The sequence below is a fragment of the Haematobia irritans genome, unplaced genomic scaffold (assembly GCF_050003625.1).
Source record: "Haematobia irritans isolate KBUSLIRL unplaced genomic scaffold, ASM5000362v1 scaffold_30, whole genome shotgun sequence".
NCBI lineage: Eukaryota > Metazoa > Arthropoda > Insecta > Diptera > Muscidae > Haematobia > Haematobia irritans.
In genome coordinates, this window is record NW_027445789.1 from 48,143 (window position 1) to 71,323 (window position 23,181).

At 34.3% G+C, this 23,181-nt stretch overlaps 1 protein-coding gene across 1 annotated transcript; it reads right to left on the minus strand.

Annotated features, from left to right (window-relative positions):
• Positions 1-2,274: 2,274 nt before the first annotated feature.
• LOC142242518 (uncharacterized) lies at positions 2,275-8,691 on the minus strand. The gene has a single exon (XM_075314106.1). The coding sequence runs from the start codon at positions 8,689-8,691 to the stop codon at positions 2,275-2,277; it is 6,417 nt and encodes a 2,138-aa protein (XP_075170221.1).
• Positions 8,692-23,181: the final 14,490 nt, after the last annotated feature.

A 23,181-nucleotide genomic window follows, 5' to 3' on the forward strand; every position in this document is an offset into this window, starting at 1 on the left:
AGAGATAGAGAGAAAGCGATGGTGTCATAATACATACATGGCCCCATATTTTCTTAAAGATGATGAGATCATTTCTTATTCATGGAAAGCTAAAAGGATACAATCAGTCAGTCAGCCATATCGCATATCGGCTATCATAAGCAAACACCAAAAACAAATCCATAGCCCCTCTCCAAAGGAGAACCACCTACAAATACAGCTAACAATCATATCAGATTGACACATATCCTCTCATATAGAAGCGAAAAGACAAACAACACCAACAAAGTCATTTGATAACTTGCACTTGTTTTTTGTTGTTTTTTTGCATTTCAGGAATTTTTGAATGCTTTGGTTCCATAGAGAATGCGAATGAATAGTGGTGATAGAGGCAATGTTTTCTGTGTTTGAACATTGATGAAGATTACCAGAAAACAAAATAAAAATCTAAACAAAAAACAAAAAAAAAACGTCCAAAGCAACAACTAAAGGACCAACAAATCCTTGAGTGTAAAATTGGTTTTTCCACAAAATTGAGTACAAGCCGAGAGTGAATGGGACCAAGAAAACTCTTAGGAAATACAATTCAAGCAAATGGACCCACAAACCATTCAATGGATAGTCGGATGGACGGACATGCACATGAAATGTGAAAGTTGTTTTACGAGCTGTGTTTGTGTTATTTCCTTTGGTTAGTTTATGTTGTCCGGCCACATCATTGTTCATTGCCCAATCGATTGTCTTGCTTTTTCCTCCTAGTTCGCGGTTAGGAACCTGGGGTGCGGTCGAGGCGGATGCAGTGAAGAAAATCAAAAATATAAAACCAAAGCAAACTTCCTGCTCATTTTCACATAATCTGCCAGTACAGAAATTGATAACGTCCCAAAGGCATTTTGTAAACATGCCAATACTTTGTTGGTCACTATACTCTCTAAAATCCTTACACTCTCATACAAACACACACTTACACGCACACATGTCTATACAATGGGGTTTTTAATGTATTTCCCTTGTATGGACTATGAAATGAGTGTGTGTGTGTATGTGTGTTTTCCCAGTGCGTGAATGTGTGAGTACCGCTGTAAACATTGTGTTGAACATGGGTTTATGTTTGTATTGAGCACCAGCAATAAATCGAAGGAGGAATTTCAATGCCCAAGGATATGCTTCAACAAGAGGCTGACAAAGAACGAGGATCACCTTGGAAAGTAAAGGCAACAAATAAATTTATTTGAGATTTTATTCCAATTCTCTAAAGGTTTGCGAGGTATAATAATTAGTATCATGGGTTAACCCATAATCTGCATTCGAATGTCACACCTAAGATTTTAAATCTCAAACAGCAAGTTAAGGAAAGCATTTTGGGAAAATATTTATCTTTGTCAGACTTTCTGCCCATTCGAGTTTTTTTTTTTTTTTTTTTTTTTGCCAAAACTATGTAATTAATGCATTCAGCGCCTTTCTCAATATACAAAAAAAGCAAAGCGCTATTTATTTAATTCTTGATGTTTAGGTAGATTTAGTAAAATATTCCTCTCTAACTACTTCAATTTTTTTAGAGAAATACAATTTTTATGATATTTTCTATAGAAATAAAATTTTTAATAAATAAAATAAAATTTCAGCGAAATATTTTGTAAAAATAAAATTTTGTCAACATTTTCTATATAACCAAAAATTTTGTTAAAACTTTCTAAAGAAATAAAATTTTGGCAAAATGTTTAATATAGATAACATTTTGAAAAAAAAATCACATAGAAATAAAATTTTGAATTTTTAAAATTTCCAGAAAATTTTTCATGGAAATAATATTTTAACAAAATTTTCTAGAAAAAAAACCTGATAAAATTTTCTAGAAATAAAATGTTGACAAAATTTTATAAAAAAATAAAAGTTTCAGAAATTTCAGAACTAAAATTTTGACAAAATGTCCTTTACAAAAAAAAAACAAAACAAGTAAAATAGATTAAGTTCGGCTATGCCGAATCTTATGTACCCTCCACCATGGATAGGTAAGTGATTCGATATGGATTTAATTTCACCGCCTGAAGCGAAAACAATTAATTCATGTACATTCGAAGTACTGACAAAACCACCTACGTACAATTTCGTGAATTTTACACCAATAAAATAAAAAAGTCTGAAATTTTTTCAGTTTTGAAATATATTTATTTCAATTCGAAAATAACTTTATATAAACAATAATTAAAAGTAGTTAGTAATAGGTCTAAAATTAATTTGATAATAGTATATACTTATGATATGACTTAATATAACATCTAATTAACTTAGAAACTAAATAGCCACAGTAATTCCATCATGATGGCTGTACACTGTAGTGTAAGTTTTGCTTATTATTCCATTCGTTTCCAGTGTAGAAAATGCCCAATCAATTTGCGTCCCATGTTTTGTTGTTTCGGATCTTTGGCTTAGAAGGGATGAGAAACCTTTTTCGCAAAGCATCTTTTCCGTCAAATTATCCATACTTCGTCTGCATATGTTAAAGTCTCCAATGAGAAGTATATTCTGACATCGAGACTTCACATTTTCCATTAGCTCTCCAAGTTGAGATCTGAATAAAGTTTCCGCGTATGCTGTATTCCTATATAAAACAATGACAAACATGTCATTATACTCAAATACAACATATTGGAAAGTTTGACCTCCATTGCTATAGTCACTTTTGAGTACAATTCTGGTATCTTGGCATATACTTGTTCTAGCAAGTATTGTGATACCTCGTTTGTTTCGGACTCGCAATTCATTTCGATCAGGATTGATACAATCAATTCTGTCGATGACAGCAAACCCGGTTATATCTATTTCTTCTTCTGGGAAAGTCCACGTTTCAACCAGGCAAAGAAAATCTGATGCCGTAATTGTATGGTCCGTTATTAAATCTTCTCTATGTGCTCTGAAACTTTGAATATTGTGATAAAATAATTTCATTTTGAACCTATTGGAATTATTAAAATCATGCTGTAGGTTTAACAATTTAGACGAATTGAGCTTATTTAACTCAATTTTGACAGGGTCAGAATCAAGAAACCCATTAGGTGGGTTGAACGACCCAATGATGAATAGCCCGGAAGCATTAGTAGCACGGCTACATGCGACATATAAAGCCGCTCTGCTCATTCCGCTACGAGTATGCACGGCAACGGATTCATATGTAGCGCCTTGGCTTTTGTGGATAGTTATTCCTTCAGCAACCACTAACGGGAATTGTCGTCTGTCGATAGAGATCTGTTCATTTCTTTTGAATTGAAACGTTCTTTGGCATTTATCAATAGAAGTCCACAATAGTTCGGTACTGTGAGGCCTCTGTCTGCGTGCGTCTCTTCCAACATTTTCATCTGAAAACAAAACCCAAAGAGTTTTTGGTATTTGTGAGCCTTGTTCGAAATCTATTGACTTTAATATGCCTGAAGCACCGTTAACAAGACCATCGGCTGTATTTATATTTATGGTCATCATATACTTTGCAGAAACTTTTAAAGTAAGTTCATGGCAAAGACCTTGAGTTTCCGATGTCTTCAGTTTAGCCACATTCTGCAAAATTCGAATCTTTTGCTCAATCGACATTGAATCTGACTTAACTATATCGACAGCTTTTGAAGAAAATGCCTCAGTTTGGATTTGGTTCAGTTTGGCATTATTGTAATTACTTGCTTCTTCATTAGACCAAAACAAGTGTATTGCATTACATGGAATATCTGTAGTAGAATTCACAATCCGTGATTTGAATATAGATATGTCCTCATCCGTCATTTCTCCCGTCGACATTCGATTCAAAGCTAAAGCGAATGCCAAGTCCTCTCTTTGTCGCATTATTTCCGTTAGTTCGTAGAAAGTAAATCTGTCCCACAGTTCTCCTCCAACAATGGCTCCATAAGGGTTCGCAGAATTACTGTAAAAGATCCATCTATCACCAACAGGTGGCAGTTGCTTGAAATCTCCAAATGCCAAAATGGAAATCCCACCGAATGGATTGTTATTCTTAAAAATTTGCTTTAATCTTGAATCTAAAAATCCTAGCATTCTGGCCCCAACCATTGAAATTTCATCTATAATAATGACCTTTAAATCCAAAAATTTTGCCACGAGGGTATTGACGTTATCACTGCTAAGAGGTCGCAGTTCTCCTGAATATTGATTTACTGGCAAAGAAAACATTGCATGAAGCGTCGAACCTCCTATACCAAATGCTGCTTTACCCGTTGGGGCAGTAAGTAAAACTTTGGGCAAATCTGGGTTTACTCCTGGAATGGAGTTAAACCTATGTGTTATAGACTGGTATATAGTTTTTATAAGGCGACTTTTGCCAACACCTGCTCCACCTCCAATATACTCGTAAAATGTCACTTTCTCGACTACATTGTACAAAATATGATGTAAGTACGCCCTTTGTTTTGGATTTAAGGTCCTTACAGATTCCAATAAGTCGGTTTCATTGACTAAAGGTGGAAGTCTAATGAGACGAACACCATCTTGCAAATCATTGGTCTCACGTTGTTCGTTTTCGCCAATGTTGAGAACATTCACATTTTCGTCAATTTCTGGAAACGCTAATGCTCTGAATTCATCATCAAGCAATTGAGCTGAAGCTGCATTGTCGTTGGAGATATTATAATTATTGTCACCATCTTGAACTTGCTGCAAAATTTCGTCACGTTCTCCCTGCTTCAGTAGTTCAAATTCCAACCGGTTCTCTTCTATAATATGCTTGTGTATTCTACATGTACTCTCATTATCATTTTCCAGGATATCTGTCCTTTCGTTCCTCCATGGATAATACAGCATCACTAAGGATCTGAAATAGTTCTCACTATTGGACTCCCCTTTGAATGTTGGAAACCTTATAATACATGGATTTGATTTTTTGTAAATATATCCATTTCTTGTCCCCATTAAAGGCATGGGAGCTCCAACTTGGCCGGAATGTGAAACAACGTTTTCGGAGTTGTCATCCTCTACACGACCTCTCAAAGTTTTTGAATACAGATAGTTTGCAGCAAAGCTTGCCAAGCATACATTATTCAAAAGTTGTGGACGAAGAGCGTAGTGATCTAGAAGATTTGATTTAAAAATATCTGTTGAATCCTGAGGTAGACCTTGAAGTTCTTCTCTAGACTTAATTACGCGAACACGCCTTTCTGGAGGAAAAGTATTTATGAAAATTTCAGCATTACTGCATTGAGATAGACTCAAACCCAATATATTGTATGCCGCTTCCTGAGCAGATACTTCAGATGCGCTAATAAATTTGTTGCCTATGTGCTGAAGTCTTTGCTTGACTGAAAAATTACCATTGCGAATTTCATTCATTGCTTCCTGAAGTAATCTTGAAACACCTCTGCTGGATTTATTTATATAGTTAACTATATATGTTACGCAAGCATATGCATCTAATACGAATTGGATATCCATATTTGCCCTCTGCATAGCCAATATTTGTGGATTAAATGCATTTACGTTTCGGTCTTTCAATGTTCGCTTTAAGAAGACTTGAGGTTTCTTAATAGAAGATCGAAGGGCGGAAATATATTCCTCCTTGGATAAGTTAATTCTTGGGTCAGCTAGAAAGTCATCTACAGTTTCAAGTCTCACATAATCATCATCCGGCAATCTAGCATTGAGGAAATTATTAATCTTTTCATAGTTATCTTTGTGTCTCAGCAACTCAGCAGGTTCAATATCCTCCGAAAATGGTAAGAGAATTTCCGTGGATGACATTGGTGGGTGTGGTATACGAAAACGGCAAAACCTCTGTCCTCTAATCTCTCTTTGGCAAGTAAGAGTGTGATGGTGCAATTGATACCCAACAACATCTTGTACCGACATGATTGTTGAATCAGTTGAAATGAATTTGTCTATGAATTCAACGACATGTGGATATGATGTTTCGTCATTTAGGTTAAGTGTAGGAGCATTATTAAGCCAATAAATCCCATGCACGTGTGGTGAGCCCCTATGTTGAAACTCGATCCTCCAGTAGAAATTTGTTACATAGTAACTTTCGAATACCCCGCCATTAGCTTTGAAATGTTTGAAAAGATGTCTGATCCTTTGATCAAAATACCTGGAGCATGTGATAGGATCAGATCGTATGAGGTCATATTTTCGCTGTGTACTATAACCCAAAGCTTCTTCCTCTGTAATGTCCTTGTTTTCTAATATCTTCACCAGAACAACAATAAGCTCTGGCCATTGAGATTCAGCGGCGGACAACGTTATGAAAAAAGTTGGAAGGCCAAATTGTCGTATCATTGCCAAAACCTTTTTCTTTTCAGCTTCCCAATGAGCAGGAGCTGATCGAAGCCCCTTCAAGATATGATAACCCTCATCATGCTGGATAAGATCTTGAACAAAGTGATCGTTTAAGACGTCAGATGCAGTGTACTGACGGGCTCCCAACTTTTTCCTTAAGCATGTTGATATGCTGCTTTTAATTTTAGATAATTCTAACTTTTTATAAGAATAAAGAACTTTATCTACACGGGCACATCGTCTGTCATAGCGCAAAGCTTCCGACTTAATGACTTTAGCAATGGTGGTATTAGGATATCGCTTAACGCCACAATATATAGTTGGATATGAAAGTTCTTCGGAGTCCTCATCTAAAAGTAAATCTAATGGCCTTTGGCCTTCACCCGGAGCTACTGAAATATGTTGTAGTGGCAAATTTTCCACTGGATTGTTTTCAATAAGGGTCTCTTGAGGGTTCACTTCATCTAGCTCGTCTGCCTCAGAATTGTTTATCAATGACGCAACCAGTTCCTCATCTTCAATATTTGCAATAAAAGGTACTCTATCACTATGGCCCATATTATTCAACCAATCGCTAGATATTGTTATATTATGTTTTTGATATAGTTCGGTATTAATTAAATATCGAGCTGCATCGAAAATTTTTGTTGGTCTAATTGTTTCTGTAATGAAACTATGATTGTATGAAAGCTTGCGCTTTAAATGGACTTGAACTACTTCTGTCTGGTCTGCAGTTCTTGGAAGTACGTTCACAGTAGAATTTAATGTAATAGGAATATTAACAACTGCACCTCGTACACCGCACTGGCGATTGTAGCCTAATGAGATTATCCTCATAAAAGGGATTCTGGGAGCAACAAACCTTTCCTCTAACGTAGTTAACTCCTTTAATTCATTAGGTATAGGAGGGAAATGCAAACCATTTGAAAGGCAATTATTTGGTACTCTTTTGTCTTTTGTAACAATTTTGTGGCAATTATTACAAAATTTGTAGTTATTATCTTCCGACTGAATCGTATCACAGAGAAAAAAGACTTGAATCAAGTTGGGATCTGTGGCAAGAATGACGTTTTTATTCAAACGCTTTACCTGACTGGGAAACCATAGTCCACCGCAACAAACACAAATTGATGTTGGACCTTTTCTGACGTTTAAACTAAACTCCGAAAGCATTCTTTCACTATGTCTTAAGGCATCTGCAGCTAGATATTGATGCCGAATTTCTGGTGAAATGTTTCGGCGCAATTCTCTATTCCTCTCCGTCTGTCTACTGTTTTCAGCTTCCCTATTTATTGGATTAAGGCGATGTAATCTAACACGACAATTTCTCATTCTTGTGATTCCCTGTCTGAGAAGGCGCGCCGATTGTCTAGTCAGTCGACGTTGATGTGTATTCCTCTCCTGCTCATTCAGTCTGTATTCAAAGTTTTGTCGCCGAGTAGAGTGTTCTAAAGTGTTTCTCGTCTGTTCTGTATGTCGGTAAATCGGGTCTAGTCTTCGTACGGCGTGTTCATCGGTATTTCGAAACTGCTCGTTCATTCTGTAGAGGGGGTCCTCTCGCCGAGCAGAGTGTTGTGCAGTGTTTCTGTTCTGTTCTCTTTGTCGGTAAACTTCGTCTTGTCGTCGTGCCGCATGTTCCTGGGTATTCCTCGCTTGTTCAGCAGCTCTATAGTCAGGATCCTCTCGCCGAGCAGAGTGTTGCTCCGTGTTCCTGATCTGTTCACTTTGCCGGTAAACTTCGTCTTGTCGTCGTGTCGCATGTTCCTGGGTATTCCTTGCTTGTTCAGCCGCTCTATAGTCAGGATCCTCTCGGCGAGCAGAGTGTTGTTCCGTGTTTCTGTTCTGTTCATTTTGTCGGTAATTTTCGTCTTGTCGTCGTGCCGCATGTTCCTGGGTATTCCTTGCTTGTTCAGCCGCTCTATAGTCAGGATTCTCTCGGCGAGCAGAGTGTTGTTCCGTGTTTCTGTTCTGTTCATTTTGCCGGTAATCTTCGTCTTGTCGTCGTGCCGCATGTTCCTGGGTATTCCTTGCTTGTTCAACCGCTCTATAGTCAGGATCATTTCTCCTAACAGAGTGTTGTATTGTATTCTGTATTTGCTCCATATGGCGAATGTTTACATCAAGCCGACGTAAGGAATGTTCGGCGGTATTCCTTGACTGCTCGCGCAATCGGTATTCAGGGAATTCACGCCTTTGAGAATGTTCGGCAATATTTCTTTCCTGTTCTGTCCTTCTCCTATTAACGTTTCGCCTACGAATAACATGGGACATACGGTCACGCTCGCGCTCAGCTTCCCTATACTCCTCACTTTGTCGTAATAAAGAAAGTCGTTCCGAATTACGAGTTCTATCGGTTTCGCGGTTTTGTTCCCTATATGATCGTAGTCGTAGTCTTGTCATAACTTGACGTTGTGAATATGATTGTTTGCGTAGTCGAGGCATAATAAAATTCAAATACGGAATTTAAAACTCACCAGTGGTTTTACCAAAGCGAATAATTTGAAAATAAATGTATATAAATAATTTTGTTGTTGATATTAGATTTTGTTACAGCACTGTTTTTTAACTTTTTGTTAATTAATAGTTAATTAATTATTTAATCTGATGTGTAGTTCTGAAGTGTTCACTGATAGTATATAATTGTCAAATAATTGTTTACAAATGTTTTGAATATCGCGAGTTTCTTGCACTGAGTTCAATTTCCTAAGGTATTACTGAAATGGGTCTATTCTTTTTCGCACATTTACTTTTTCACAAACACTATTGAGCACATGCACTTTTTACAAACTGACTTCCTTTTGATGTTTTTATACTTTTTGAATGGACTTTGTGGTTCGATCAATGCAAAGTGTAATTGTAAACTGTTTTTGACTTTTTAAGGATTACGGTTATATATCAATTGTACCTCTTATTGGTCATTGGGTGTTTTTTATTGACAAGGTACATTGAACTTTTATGACAGGTACAAATCATTGAAAAGGCAATTATGGTACTCCTTTACCTTTTGTCACATATGAACTTCCTACCTATTCATCATGAATGTGTTTATATTTGAAAAGATACATTGACCTTTTATTGCAGGTAGATTTGGAATAATCGTTGAATTTTGCATAAATAAGTAGACACATTTTCAGGTAATGAAAAATGTTTTTGAAAATGTACTTAATCATGTTGCATAACAACCGGAAGCGTATTTGCTACCTATAAACCCAAAGAATGAACCGTGTAGGTTGATAGAAGAGTAAGATGTTATAAAAATATTATACATTATATGGCGATAGGATGCGCATTAACAAGTAAGTCATACTCTAATAAAGGTATGGAGATTTCATTGTATATTGAGTTGGGAAGTGCTATGGGTATATAAATATTAATTACATGTGTCTCTACCAAAAATTTGACCAATTGTTCATTTGTTTGTGTATATTTTTTCTACCTTTTAGTTAATTTAGCAAAAGTAAACAAACAATAATTACAATGGGAAAGATGTATATAATTTAATAGGCTACATTTCTTCCCTTGATTGTTTAGAAAGATTTTCAATGGGTCAAGACCTGTAGTCGAAGAACTGCAAAATAATCACAGTAATTTTCGAGCTATGGCCATGCGAAGAATAGCAGAAAATTGTAAAAATTGAATTTTGCGTAAAAAGAAATGTAACCAACCTAAAAATAAAAAAATCAGAAATTACTTTTCTCCTTCATCGACTAGTTTCCGATGGGATAAGTGATTTTTGTGTTGGATTTTGCTATTAAAGTTAAGGGATCTTTCTCATTCTGAAAATTTATTTTTGTCCACCTACAAAAATAAAGTTAATTAAGTGTTGCCTCATCTGTCTCACCACTATTATTGTAGTAACTAACAATACATAATGAACCAGTAATAAGGTTCAAGGTTCATATCTAGGCGTTTGTTTATATGCGGGCTTTATATGTATAAATATGGAATTATATTGTTCTAATTTTGCGTGATTAGTAAGCAACAAATCATGCAACAAATTGCAACCGGATCGTATGAAATTTGCTTCTCTTAGAGCCTCCACAACCCAAATCGGGGGATCGGTTTATATGGGGGCTATATATAATTATGGACCGATGTGAACCAATTTTTGCATGGTCATTAGAGAACATATACCAACACCACGTACCAAATTTCAGCCGGATCGGATGAAATTTTCGTTTCTTAGAGGCTCGGCAAGCCAAATCGGGGGATCGGTTTATATGGGGGCTATATATAATTATGGACCGATGTGGACCAATTTTTGCATGGCCATTAGAGAACATATACGAATACCATGTACCAAATTTCAGCCGAATCGGATGAAATTTGCTTCTCTTAGAGGCTCCACAACCCAAATCGGGGGATCGGTTTATATGGGGGCTATATGTAATTATGGGCCGATATGGACCAATTTTTGCATGGTTGTTAGAGACCATATATTAACACCATGTACCAAATTTTAGCCGGATCGGATGAAATTTGCTTCTCTTAGAGCGATCGCAAGCCAAATTTGGGGGTCCGTTTATATGGGGGCTATACGAAAAAGTGGACCGATATGGACCAATTTTTGCATGGTTGTTAGAGACCATATACTAACACCATGTACCAAATTTCAGCCGGATTGGATGAAATTTGCTTCCCTTAGAGCAATCGCAAGCCAAATTTGGGGGTCCGTTTATATGGGGGCTATACGTAAAAGTGGACCGATATGGCCCATTTGCAATACCATCTGACCTACATCAATAACAACTACTTGTGCCAAGTTTCAAGTCGATAGCTTGTTTCGTTCGGAAGTTAGCGTGATTTCAACAGACGGACGGACGGACGGACGGACATGCTCAGATCGACTCAGAATTTCACCACGACCCAGAATATATATACTTTATGGGGTCTTAGAGCAATATTTCGATGTGTTACAAACGGAATGACAAAGTTAATATACCCCCATCCTATGGTGGAGGGTATAAAAATCAGAAATTACTTTTCTCCTTCATCGACTAGTTTCCGATGGGATAAGTGATTTTTGTGTTGGATTTTGCTATTAAAGTTAAGGGATCTTTCTCATTCTGAAAATTTATTTTTGTCCACCTACAAAAATAAAGTTAATTAAGTGTTGCCTCATCTGTCTCACCACTATTATTGTAGTAACTAACAATACATAATGAACCAGTAATAAGGTTCAAGGTTCATATCTAGGCGTTTGTTTATATGCGGGCTTTATATGTATAAATATGGAATTATATTGTTCTAATTTTGCGTGATTAGTAAGCAACAAATCATGCAACAAATTGCAACCGGATCGTATGAAATTTGCTTCTCTTAGAGCCTCCACAACCCAAATCGGGGGATCGGTTTATATGGGGGCTATATATAATTATGGACCGATGTGAACCAATTTTTGCATGGTCATTAGAGAACATATACCAACACCACGTACCAAATTTCAGCCGGATCGGATGAAATTTTCGTTTCTTAGAGGCTCGGCAAGCCAAATCGGGGGATCGGTTTATATGGGGGCTATATATAATTATGGACCGATGTGGACCAATTTTTGCATGGCCATTAGAGAACATATACGAATACCATGTACCAAATTTCAGCCGAATCGGATGAAATTTGCTTCTCTTAGAGGCTCCACAACCCAAATCGGGGGATCGGTTTATATGGGGGCTATATGTAATTATGGGCCGATATGGACCAATTTTTGCATGGTTGTTAGAGACCATATATTAACACCATGTACCAAATTTTAGCCGGATCGGATGAAATTTGCTTCTCTTAGAGCGATCGCAAGCCAAATTTGGGGGTCCGTTTATATGGGGGCTATACGAAAAAGTGGACCGATATGGACCAATTTTTGCATGGTTGTTAGAGACCATATACTAACACCATGTACCAAATTTCAGCCGGATCGGATGAAATTTGCTTCCCTTAGAGCAATCGCAAGCCAAATTTGGGGGTCCGTTTATATGGGGGCTATACGTAAAAGTGGACCGATATGGCCCATTTGCAATACCATCTGACCTACATCAATAACAACTACTTGTGCCAAGTTTCAAGTCGATAGCTTGTTTCGTTCGGAAGTTAGCGTGATTTCAACAGACGGACGGACGGACGGACGGACGGGCGGACGGACGGACGGACTGACGGACATGCTCAGATCGACTCAGAATTTCACCACGACCCAGAATATATATACTTTATGGGGTCTTAGAGCAATATTTCGATGTGTTACAAACGGAATGACAAAGTTAATATACCCCCATCCTATGGTGGAGGGTATAAAAATGGCATACTTTTCTAAAGAAATAATATGTTGACAATATTTTCTACTGAAATAAAATGTTGGCAATATTTTCTAATGAAATAAAATTTTGACAAAATTTTCTATAGAAATAAAATTTTAGCAGAATTTTCTGTAGAAATGAAGTTTTGAGAAAATTTTCTGAAGAAATAAAATTTTGACAAAATGCTCTTTAGAAATGAAATTTTGAAAATAATTTTCTAAGGAAATTAAATTGTGACAAAATTTTGAATAGAAATACAATTTTGACAAAAGTTTTTATAGAATTAAAATTTTGAAAAAATTTTCTATAGAAATTAAATTTTTAAAAATTTTTCTATAGAAATAAAATTTTGACAAAATTTTCTATAGAGATAAAATTTTGTCAAAAGTCTCTATAGAAATAAACTTTTGACAAAATTTTCTATAGAAATAAAATTTTGACAAAATTTGCTAAAAAAATAAAATTTTGACAAAAATTTACTATAGAAATACAATTTTGTCGAAATTTTCAACAGAAATAAAACTTTTAACAAAAAATTCTGCAAAATCAAAATTAACAACATTTTCTATAGAAATGAAATTTTGATAAAATTTTCTATAGAAATACAATTATGGCAAAATTTTCTGTAGTAATATAATTTTGACAAAATTTTCTATAGAAATGAAAGTTTCACAAAATTTTCTATAGAAATAAAATTTTTGTAGAATTTTCTGTAGAAATGAAGTTTTGACAAAATTTTCTGAAGAAATAAAATTTTGACAAAACGTTCTTTAGAAATGACATTTTGAAAAAAATTTTCTAAGGAAATAAAATTTTGACAACATTTTGAATAGAAATACAATTTTGACAAAAGCTTTTATAGAAAAAAAAATCTTTAGAACTGAAATGTTGACAAAATTTTATAAGAAATAAAATTTTGACAAAATGTTCTTTAGAAATAAAATTTAAACAAAATTTTATATGGAAAAAACATTTTAGCACAATTTTCTATAGAAATGAATTTTTGACAACATTTTCGTTGGACAAAAACTTTTGGCCACCTTTTCTATAGAAATAAAATTTTGACAAAATTTCCTATAGGAATGAAATGTTGACAATATTTTTCATAGAATTAAAATTTTGAAAAAAATTTACTATAGAAATAAAATTTTGACAAAATTTGCTAAAAAAAATTAAATTTTGACAAAATTTTCTATAAAAATACAATTTTGACAAAAATTTACTATAGAAACAAAATTTTGACAACATTTTCAACAGAAATAAAATTTTGATAACATTTTCAATAGGAATAAAATTTTGAAAAACTTTCTATAGAAATAAAATTTTATCCAAATTTTCGAAAGAAATAAAATTTTCTAAAGAATTAACATTTTGACAAAAATTTCTATAGAAATAAAACTTTGACAAAAATTTCTATAAAAATAAAATGTTGACAAAAATTTGCTATAGAAATAAACTGTTGACAACATTTCCTATATGAATGAAATGTTGACAATATTTTCATAGAATTAAAATTTTGAAAAAATTTTCTATAGAATTAAAATTTTGACAAAATTTTCTATAGAATTAAAATTTTGACAAAATTTTCTAAAGAAATAAAATTTTGATAAAATTTGCTAAGAAAATAAAATTTTGATAAACTTTTCTACAAAAATACAATCTTGACAAAAATTTATAAAAATTTGATAACACTTCCTATAGGAATAACATTTTTAAAAACTTTCTATAGAAATAAAATTTTGTCCAAAATTTTGACAAAATTTTCTAAAAAAACAAGTAAGGAAAGTCTAAAGTCGCCACTTTGTAGATCTAAATTTTCGATACCATATCACATCCGTCAAATGTGTTGGGGGGCTATATATAAAGGTTTGTCCCAAATACATACATTTAAATACTACTCGATCTGGAAGAATTTGATAGACTTCTACAAAATCTATAGACTCAAAATTTAAGTCGGCTAATGCACTAGGGTGGAACACAATGTTAGTAAAAAAATATGGGAAATGTTTAAATCTGAAGCAATTTTAAGAAAACTTCGAAAAAGTTTATTTATGATTTATCGCTCGATATATATGTATTAGAAGTTTAGGAAAATTAGAGTCATTTTTACAACTTTTCGAGTAAGCAGCGGCGATTTTACAAGGAAAATGTTGGTATTTTTACCATTTTTGTCGAAATTAAAAAAAAACATATATATGGGAGCTATATCTAAATCTGAACCGATTTCAACCAAATTTGGCACGCATAGCAACAATGCTAATTCTACTCCCTGTGCAAAATTTCAACTAAATCAGAGTTAAAAATAGGCCTCTGTGGTCATATGAGTGTAAATCGGGCGAAAGCTATATATGGGAGCTATATCTAAATCTGAACCGATTTCAACCAAATTTGGCACGCATAGCTACAATGCTAATTCTACTCCCTGTGCAAAATTTCAACCAAATCTGAGTTAAAAATCGGCCTCTGTGGTCATATAAGTGTAAATCGGCCGAAAGCTATATATTGGAGCTGGGACCTTATTAGTCCATATTGGGCGAAAGATATATATGGGAGCTATATCTAAATCTGAACCGATTTCGATAAAATTTTGCGCACTTGACTATAGTACTAATTGTTCTTAATGTACAAAATTTTAAGCAAATTAGGGTAAAACTCTGGCTTCTGGGGCCATATAAGTCCATATCGGGCGAAATATATATATGGGAGCTATATCTAAATCTGAACCGATTTCTTTCAAAATCAATAGGGATCTATTCTGAGCCAAAACACATACTTTTGCCAAATTTGAAGTCGATTGGACTAAAACTGCGACCTAGACTTTGATTACAAAAATGTGTTCACGGACAGACGGACATACGGACATCGCTATATCGACTCAGGAGCCCACCCTGAGCATTTTTGCCAAAGACACCATGTGTCTATCTCGTCTCCTTCTGGGTGTTGCAAACATATGCACTAACTTATAATACCCTGTTCCACAGTGTGGAGCAGGGTATAAAAATTAAATTTTCACAAAATTTTGTGTAGAAATAAATTTTGACAAACATTTTTTAGAAATAAAATATTGACAAAATTTTCTATAGAAATAAAATATTCACAAAATTTTCTATAGAAATAAATTAAAAAAATACTATAAAAATAAAATGTTGACAAAATTTTCTATAGAAATAATTTTTGAAAAAAATTTCAATAGCAGTAAAATATTGACAAAATTTTCTATAGAAATATTAAAAAAAAAATACTATGGAAATCAAATATTGACAAAATTTTCTATAGAAATATTAAAAAAATACTATAGAAATAAAATGTTGACAAAAATTTCTATAAAATCTGTCAAAATTTTTTTATATAAATGAAATTTTGACTAAATTTTCAATAGAAATAAAATTTTCTAAATTCAATATTTTATTTTGACAAGATTTTGATCCGAAACTTCAAAATAAGAATTTTTTAATTTGGTAGATTGTTTATAAAAGTTTCTTCAAATTATGGTAGATTATTTTTTGCACGAGTGGCAACCGTTATTGAAATCCAGAGATTTTGGATTGTGCGATAGGAAGAAAGCCGTCTATTTAAGCCAATCTTGGTGTCCATGGTTTGTGCCCGATTGACCGATCAGACTTCTTGACCGTCTAGACATCCTAATTTTTATCCGATTTGTCTGAAATGTAAACTCTACAGATATTTAACCCTTTCGACCCCGAATTTGTATAGGTATCGCTAAATTTTTTTTACTTTTAATCATGTTGAAATCATTTAAGAAGCGTCTGGCCAAAATTTCGGGTCGCCACGCCCATTCGTTTAGGCTGTAGAGAATGTTGCCTGTGGGCAACTTTAGGCAATTGTGACTACAAAATAGTTTGTTTTGTAAAGATAGACGTGTTACGTTTTATTGGATTTTTTTAAGTTTTTTGTTATTTTACAGTAAATATATACTTAGGTGCGCGCGTGAGTGGAATTTCACTCACGCTCAAACACATTCACGAAGAAATATTTGTACTCACGCACGCCATGTGGGTAGGAATTTACGCTCACGTCAATTCACGAAATGAAAAGTTATACTCGCGCACGCTTACACATGAACAACGTTTATGACTCACGCTTTCGCACGATTCATGACCATTTTCGTACTTCACGACAAACCTCGTGATTTACGAATATTTTCGGAACACGACAATTTTCGTGGCTCAATAAAATTCTCGTAATTCACGAAATTTCTCGTGACTCACCCTATTGAAATCTTAACCGTGATGAAATCGGTGAGCTTGAATTTAATCGTGAACGTGAATTTGTTCGTGATTGTGACTTGTTGTGTCTCTGTTTTACCGTGAGTGTGAGTGAATTTTATCGTTAACATGAATTTTATCGTGAACGTGAATTTTATCTTAAGCGTGAGTTGGATCATGAGCGTGAGTTGGATCGTAAAAGTGAATTTTTATCGGGACCGTGATTTCGGAGAAATTTTACTCACTCACAATCATTAACACAATTTGATTTTTACTCACGCTCATGCGCCACACATTTTTGTTTAGTCCCGTTCACGCACATTCGCGGGATTTCATTCACGGCTTGGCGTGAATCAAGCGTGACTCACGAAATGTTTTTTTTTTTTTTTTTTGATCCATGTCAATTTAACTGGCAGTGTGAATAAACCAAAGTATTATAAAGCGCCAATATTCGTGCAAATCCACTAGTATGTTGCCAAGAAAGTCGATATCTATGGCTTCCTCCCTTTTTAGATTCCTTCCAAATTCCCCCTGCACTGCAGATAGGTTTTCCACATCATCGCCGCATTTCTCGTCACATCCCAATCGAAGTTCAAAATTTGTTCAAAATCATTGTTTTTCAAACCTTTTTTCTCTAGGTCTTATTTTCAAAAATATGTAATTTTACTACCACAATTGCCCAAAGTTGCCCACAGGCAACTTTTCAATTTTAAACATTTCTCATCTGTTGTGTTTTTGCAATTCTAAGATTTGACTTCCAGAAATATTTTATTCGACATGTTCTACAACAGATTTAATAAAAAGTTTCAAATATTTAGTTGAAATTTTTGAAAAAAGTCACATGTATAAAAACCTCTTTTTAAATTCCCAAATATTTTTCTATTGAGGCACGTGCGTATTAATGAATTTTTTTTTTGCTAATTGACAACCAAATTAGCTGATTTTTCATTCGACTTGAAGAAAACACTTGTAGCTTTCGATACCGTTACAGTTTTATGAACAAAAACAGAAACAACGCTCACAGCGAGTCTCAAAACACAAAAAGTTGCCCATAGGGTCGAAAGGGTTAAGTTCCCAATCTTTATCCAATTTACTGGGAATTCTTAATATTTTTATACCCACCACCATAGAATGGTGACGGGGGTATAATAAGTTTGTCATTCCGTTTGTAACACATCGAAATATCGATTTCCGACTATATAAAGTATATATATTCTTGATCAGGGAGAAATTCTAAGACAATATAACGATGTCCGTCTGTCCGTCTGTCTGTCTGTCTGTCTGTCTGTCTGTTGTAATCACGCTACAGTCTTCAATAATGAAGCAATCGTGCTGAAATTTTGCACAAGCTCGTCTTTTGTCTGCAGGCAGGTCCAGTTCGAAGATGGGCTATATCGGTCCAGGTTTTGATATAGTCCCCATATAAACCGACCTCCCGATATGGGGTCTTGGGCTTATAGAAATCGTAGTTTTTATCCAATTTGACTGAAATTTGAAATCTGGAGGTATTTTATGACCATAAAGAGGTGTGCCAAAAATGGTGAGTATCGGTTCACGTTTTGGTATAGCCCCCATATAGACCGATCTCCCGATTTTACTTCTTGGGCTTATAGAAACCGCAGTTTTTATTCAATTTACTTGAAATTGGAAATCTAGAGGTATTGTAGGACCACAAATACGTGTGCCAAAAATGGTGAGTATCGGTCCACGTTTTGGTATAGCCCCCATATAGACCGATCTCCCGATTTTACTTCTTGGGCTTATAGAAACCGCAGTTTTTATTCAATTTACTTGAAATTGGAAATCTAGAGGTATTGTAGGACCACAAATACGTGTGCCAAAAATTGTGAGTATCGGTCCATATTTTGGTATAGCCCCCATATAGACCGATCTCCCGATTTTACTTCTTGGGCTTATAGAAACCGCAGTTTTTATTCAATTTACCTGAAATTGGAAATCTAGAGGTATTGTAGGACCACAAATACGTGTGCCAAAAATTGTAAGTATCGGTCCATATTTTGGTATAGCCCCCATTTAGACCGCTCTCCCGATTTTACTTCTTGGGCTTATAGAAACCACAGTTTTTATTCAATTTATCTGAAATTGGAAATCTAGAGGTATTGTAGGACCACAAATATGTGTGCCAAAAATTGTGAGTATCGGTCCATATTTTGGTATAGCCCCCATATAGACCGATCTCCCGATTTTACTTCTTGGGCTTATAGAAACCGCAGTTTTTATTCAATTTACCTGAAATTGGAAATCTAGAGGTATTGTAGGACCACAAATACGTGTGCCAAAAATTGTGAGTATCGGTCCATATTTTGGTATAGCCCCCATATAGACCGATCTCCCGATTTTACTTCTTGGGCTTATAGAAACCGCAGTATTTATTCAATTTACCTGAAATTGGAAATCTAGAGGTATTTTAGGACCATAAAGAGGTGTGCCGAAAATGGTGAGTATCGGTCCATATTTTGGTATAGCCCCCATATAGACCAATTTCCCAATTTTACTTCTTGGGCTTCTAGAATCCGAAGTTTTTATTCTATTTGCCTGAAATTGGAAATCTAGAGGTATTTTCGGGTCACAAAGAGGTGTGCCGAAAATGGTGAGTATCGGTCCATATTTTAGTATAGCCCCCATAAGAACGATCTCCCGATTTAACTCCTTGGGTTTCTAGAAACCGTAGTTTTTATCTGATATGCCTGAAATTGTAAATATTCTGGTATTTTAGGCTCACAAAAACGTGTATCGGATTAAGTTTTTATCGGTCCATTTGGTAATGCCTCCATATAGACCGACTTCACTTCTTGAGGGTGTAGAAGGCGCACTGATCATGAAAATTGCTTGAAACTCAATGTAAAATTTCCAGATTTTACTTCTACAGATTTAAGATTTCAAATCAAGACGTTATTTTATAATTTTCTTGCACACTTACAAGAGATGTTAATGATTCCTCTAAAAATCAAACAAAAATGGTTCTTATAAATCCAGAACCTGATATAGTCCTCATAGGTGTAATCTTTAAATTTATCTTCGGGTAGTGTCCTCAAGTCCTCAAGCCCTCCAGAAATTTCAAAGGAAACCCTAATATTTGGTTCATGGTGGTGGGTATTTAAGATTCGGCCCGGCCGAACTTACTGCTGTATATACTTGTTTTTGGTCCATTTGAGTTCATTATGTTTGTTCATGAGCTGCTCAGTTTAGAATTGCTTCTCATCGGAGAAAAACAAATTCTTTTACAGCGCCTATAGTCACTTAAATGTATTTAACCATATTGTACTTCATAGAATTATTATTATTATTTTTTAGAAAGTTTTTTTTTTTTTTTACTTTAATATTTTAATACTTAAAAATTTCGTGCGTTAGCTAAAATACTTAAAAAGGGGAAAAATTATACACAAATAAAACATAAAGCTTTACTAAATTCGTGTCTCCCACAAAATAGTTCAGAATTTCTTAAAATTTGTACATTTTATCAAAAATGAGCCCATTTTGAAAATCGTATGACACTAAAGACATTATTAAAATTTTCAATCCAATTGTTTCCATATAAATACGAAAGTTTTGTTTCTTGAACTTGTCGGGAAAAATTATTCAAAATTTTCCTTCGTGGTAGGGTCACTGTTTTTTGAGTTTAAAAATTGTTAGTTAGCACTCTGGTATTACAATCGACTAAATAGTCTAAGTGAGCCTGAAACACCAGGTAACCGCTATTCCTAACCTAACCTACTAGTTTACTTGCAATTAGATTTTCTTAACCTTGTAGATCTACCCTCGTATTTTGTATGCTGTCGAGAACTATTTTAAAACCCAAATAAAAGGAGAGAATATAAAGCAAGAGAAAACAACTTGACGGTAATCTTTGTAACACCACAACTGACCTCTCAACAACATAAAAAGATAACAATAACAGTAACAACAACAACAACAATAAGACATCATCGTCTACTACATCTACTACTACTACAACTAAGGCTAAACTATCGACAACAACAGCAAATAATGTTTTTGTTTTTTTTGTGGAAATCCTTTTCCTTTATTTAGTCAGTCAATATATCAGAAACAACAACAGCTACAATACCTCAAGCAAAACAAAACTTGAATTATTCCTTAAACCCGAGGCATAGTCGAAAAACTACAAGGCCATAAATAAGCAATAACAACAAATACTCGCACACATACATACACATAAACACTAGTCTTGAGTTATTGTTGGGAATCTAAGAGCATTGAGGCGGGTTTTTAAAACTCATCTGCACCTAGGGATGCCAGATTTTGAAGAGGCAAAAAGAGCACATTTAGCTTATAAAAAGAGCACATACGAAAAAATGAGCACACTTTTTCAAATAAAATAAAAACATTTAATACTACGTTCGCACTAGACCCGAAATCCTCCTAAACGAGGATGAATGTGTGTGTGCGGGTGCACATACTGTGTTTGTATTGATATATTTACAAACAGCTGTTGAATTCTCAAATCTACGAAATCTCGTTATTTTGCCAGTGTGAACATTTGAGATTTGTAAAGAGATTTATGTTCTAAATAGCGAGATTTCGTGTCTACTGCGAACGTAGTATAATTCCAATTTATTGAAATATAATTCATTTAAACATAAGAAAAAGGTTCATAACATAAACATAAAATAACCCACTTTCAACTCAAGCTAATTTTCTTACAATACTTTGTAAGTCATTTTTTTTAGTGTTTTTGTGAAAAAAGTTATTGAAAAAAGTTTGTTTACATTTAGAACAGAAGCAACATCGACGTGCTCTTCTTCGACTCTGATATATAAAGTTCAGTCGATCGATATAGCTCGATCGACATACAGAAACAGGCTGTAAAACACTATTTAATTAGAAAATAACGGCGTTGGAAAATCTCGTAGTGTGACATTTACGTATGTTCAGTTTACTTTTACCATTTATTGAATCGCGTTGGTGTAATATTTGTTGTGATGCATAAAAAGAGCACAAAAAGAGTACTTAACTAAAAATAGAGCATTTTTGCGTGCTCTTTTAGCTCATCTTGTTTTAAGAGCACATTTTGTAAAAAAGAGCACATGTGCTCTTTAAAAGAGCACGTCTGGCATCCCTATATGCACCCAAAGAAAAAAAGTCTCTCCTGAGAAATAAAATTTTAGAAAAACGATCTGGGATATGTATAGGCGTAGAGGTGACCACAATTAAAGTATGTCATTAACTACTTGAGAATATCAAGTTTTCTTTTATATTCTTATTAGTGCTGTATATTCAAAATACAAATAAATTTATAAAATTTTATGAAAAATCTACTTCACTAATGTTTCCTTTTCTCAAGAAATACTATTAGTGAGAAATATTTAATTTGGATTGTTGTGTTAGTGAGATGATTTTATTCATGTATAACATGTGAATAACCCTTTCTAGTGTCCACTTGAACTATACAAGCATGTATCCAATAAACTATTGAAACAAAACCACCTAATAGCAAGATGAACCTAAATCATCTATTGGACAGAAATCCACTATATTCTAACACTATAGAAGACGGACTCTATATCAAATATCCCATAGGAATATCTCTAGATATTAAAGACAACACAGTGTTTTACGTTTAACCACACGCAAACACAATAAACAAACGTGTATCGAAAACGTCGTTGGTTTGATAGAGATTTTTGAATTTCTTCGAAAAATTCAAACCTTTATCAGCAAAATTTTTGTTTGTGCTACAAAATTTTTATTTTTGCATTAAAATTTTTTTTGTTCCAAAAACACAGCCCCTTTCGTTTATAACAAACACTGTTCTTTTCTCACATTAACCTTTAATAAGACACATTTTGAAGTTTCTTAGTAAAAATTTACCTAAATGCATGTTTCTGTAAAATAAAGTTTCTTTACATCGACTCGTGGGCGCCCAAAACTAGGCTACATAAATATAACTGTTTGACTGTTTGCGTTGCTTGTGAATTGAAGGCTATAGCGATAATTGTCTATTGATGACAATAACAGCCATATAGGCCAGTGAATTGTATGTTGGCTTACAAACTGTATGATTCGCGGTTGGGTTCGCTCCGTCCAGGTGAAAGGTAAACTTAAAAAAAAAAATATATAAAATCGATAATTCCTTCTACATTGTTTGTGTTTCAGATAAGGATGTTAAAAACTAAAAAACTTCGTGGAAGTGAGATAGAAGTGAGAGTAAACGAAATTAGCCAGAATAAAGGTTTGTGATAGTCGTCTTTTGCCTAAATAAATTTTTGTACAGACCATCGATAATTTGACTTTGTCAAAGGATACGAGGGATGCTTGTACAAAAATTTATTTAGGCAAAAGCCGACTATTAAAAACATTTTTTTAGAAGCTTCAAGTGTAACTGCTTTTGGAGTTAGTGAATTACCCGAAGTTATTTTGATAATTGGTTAAATAATAGT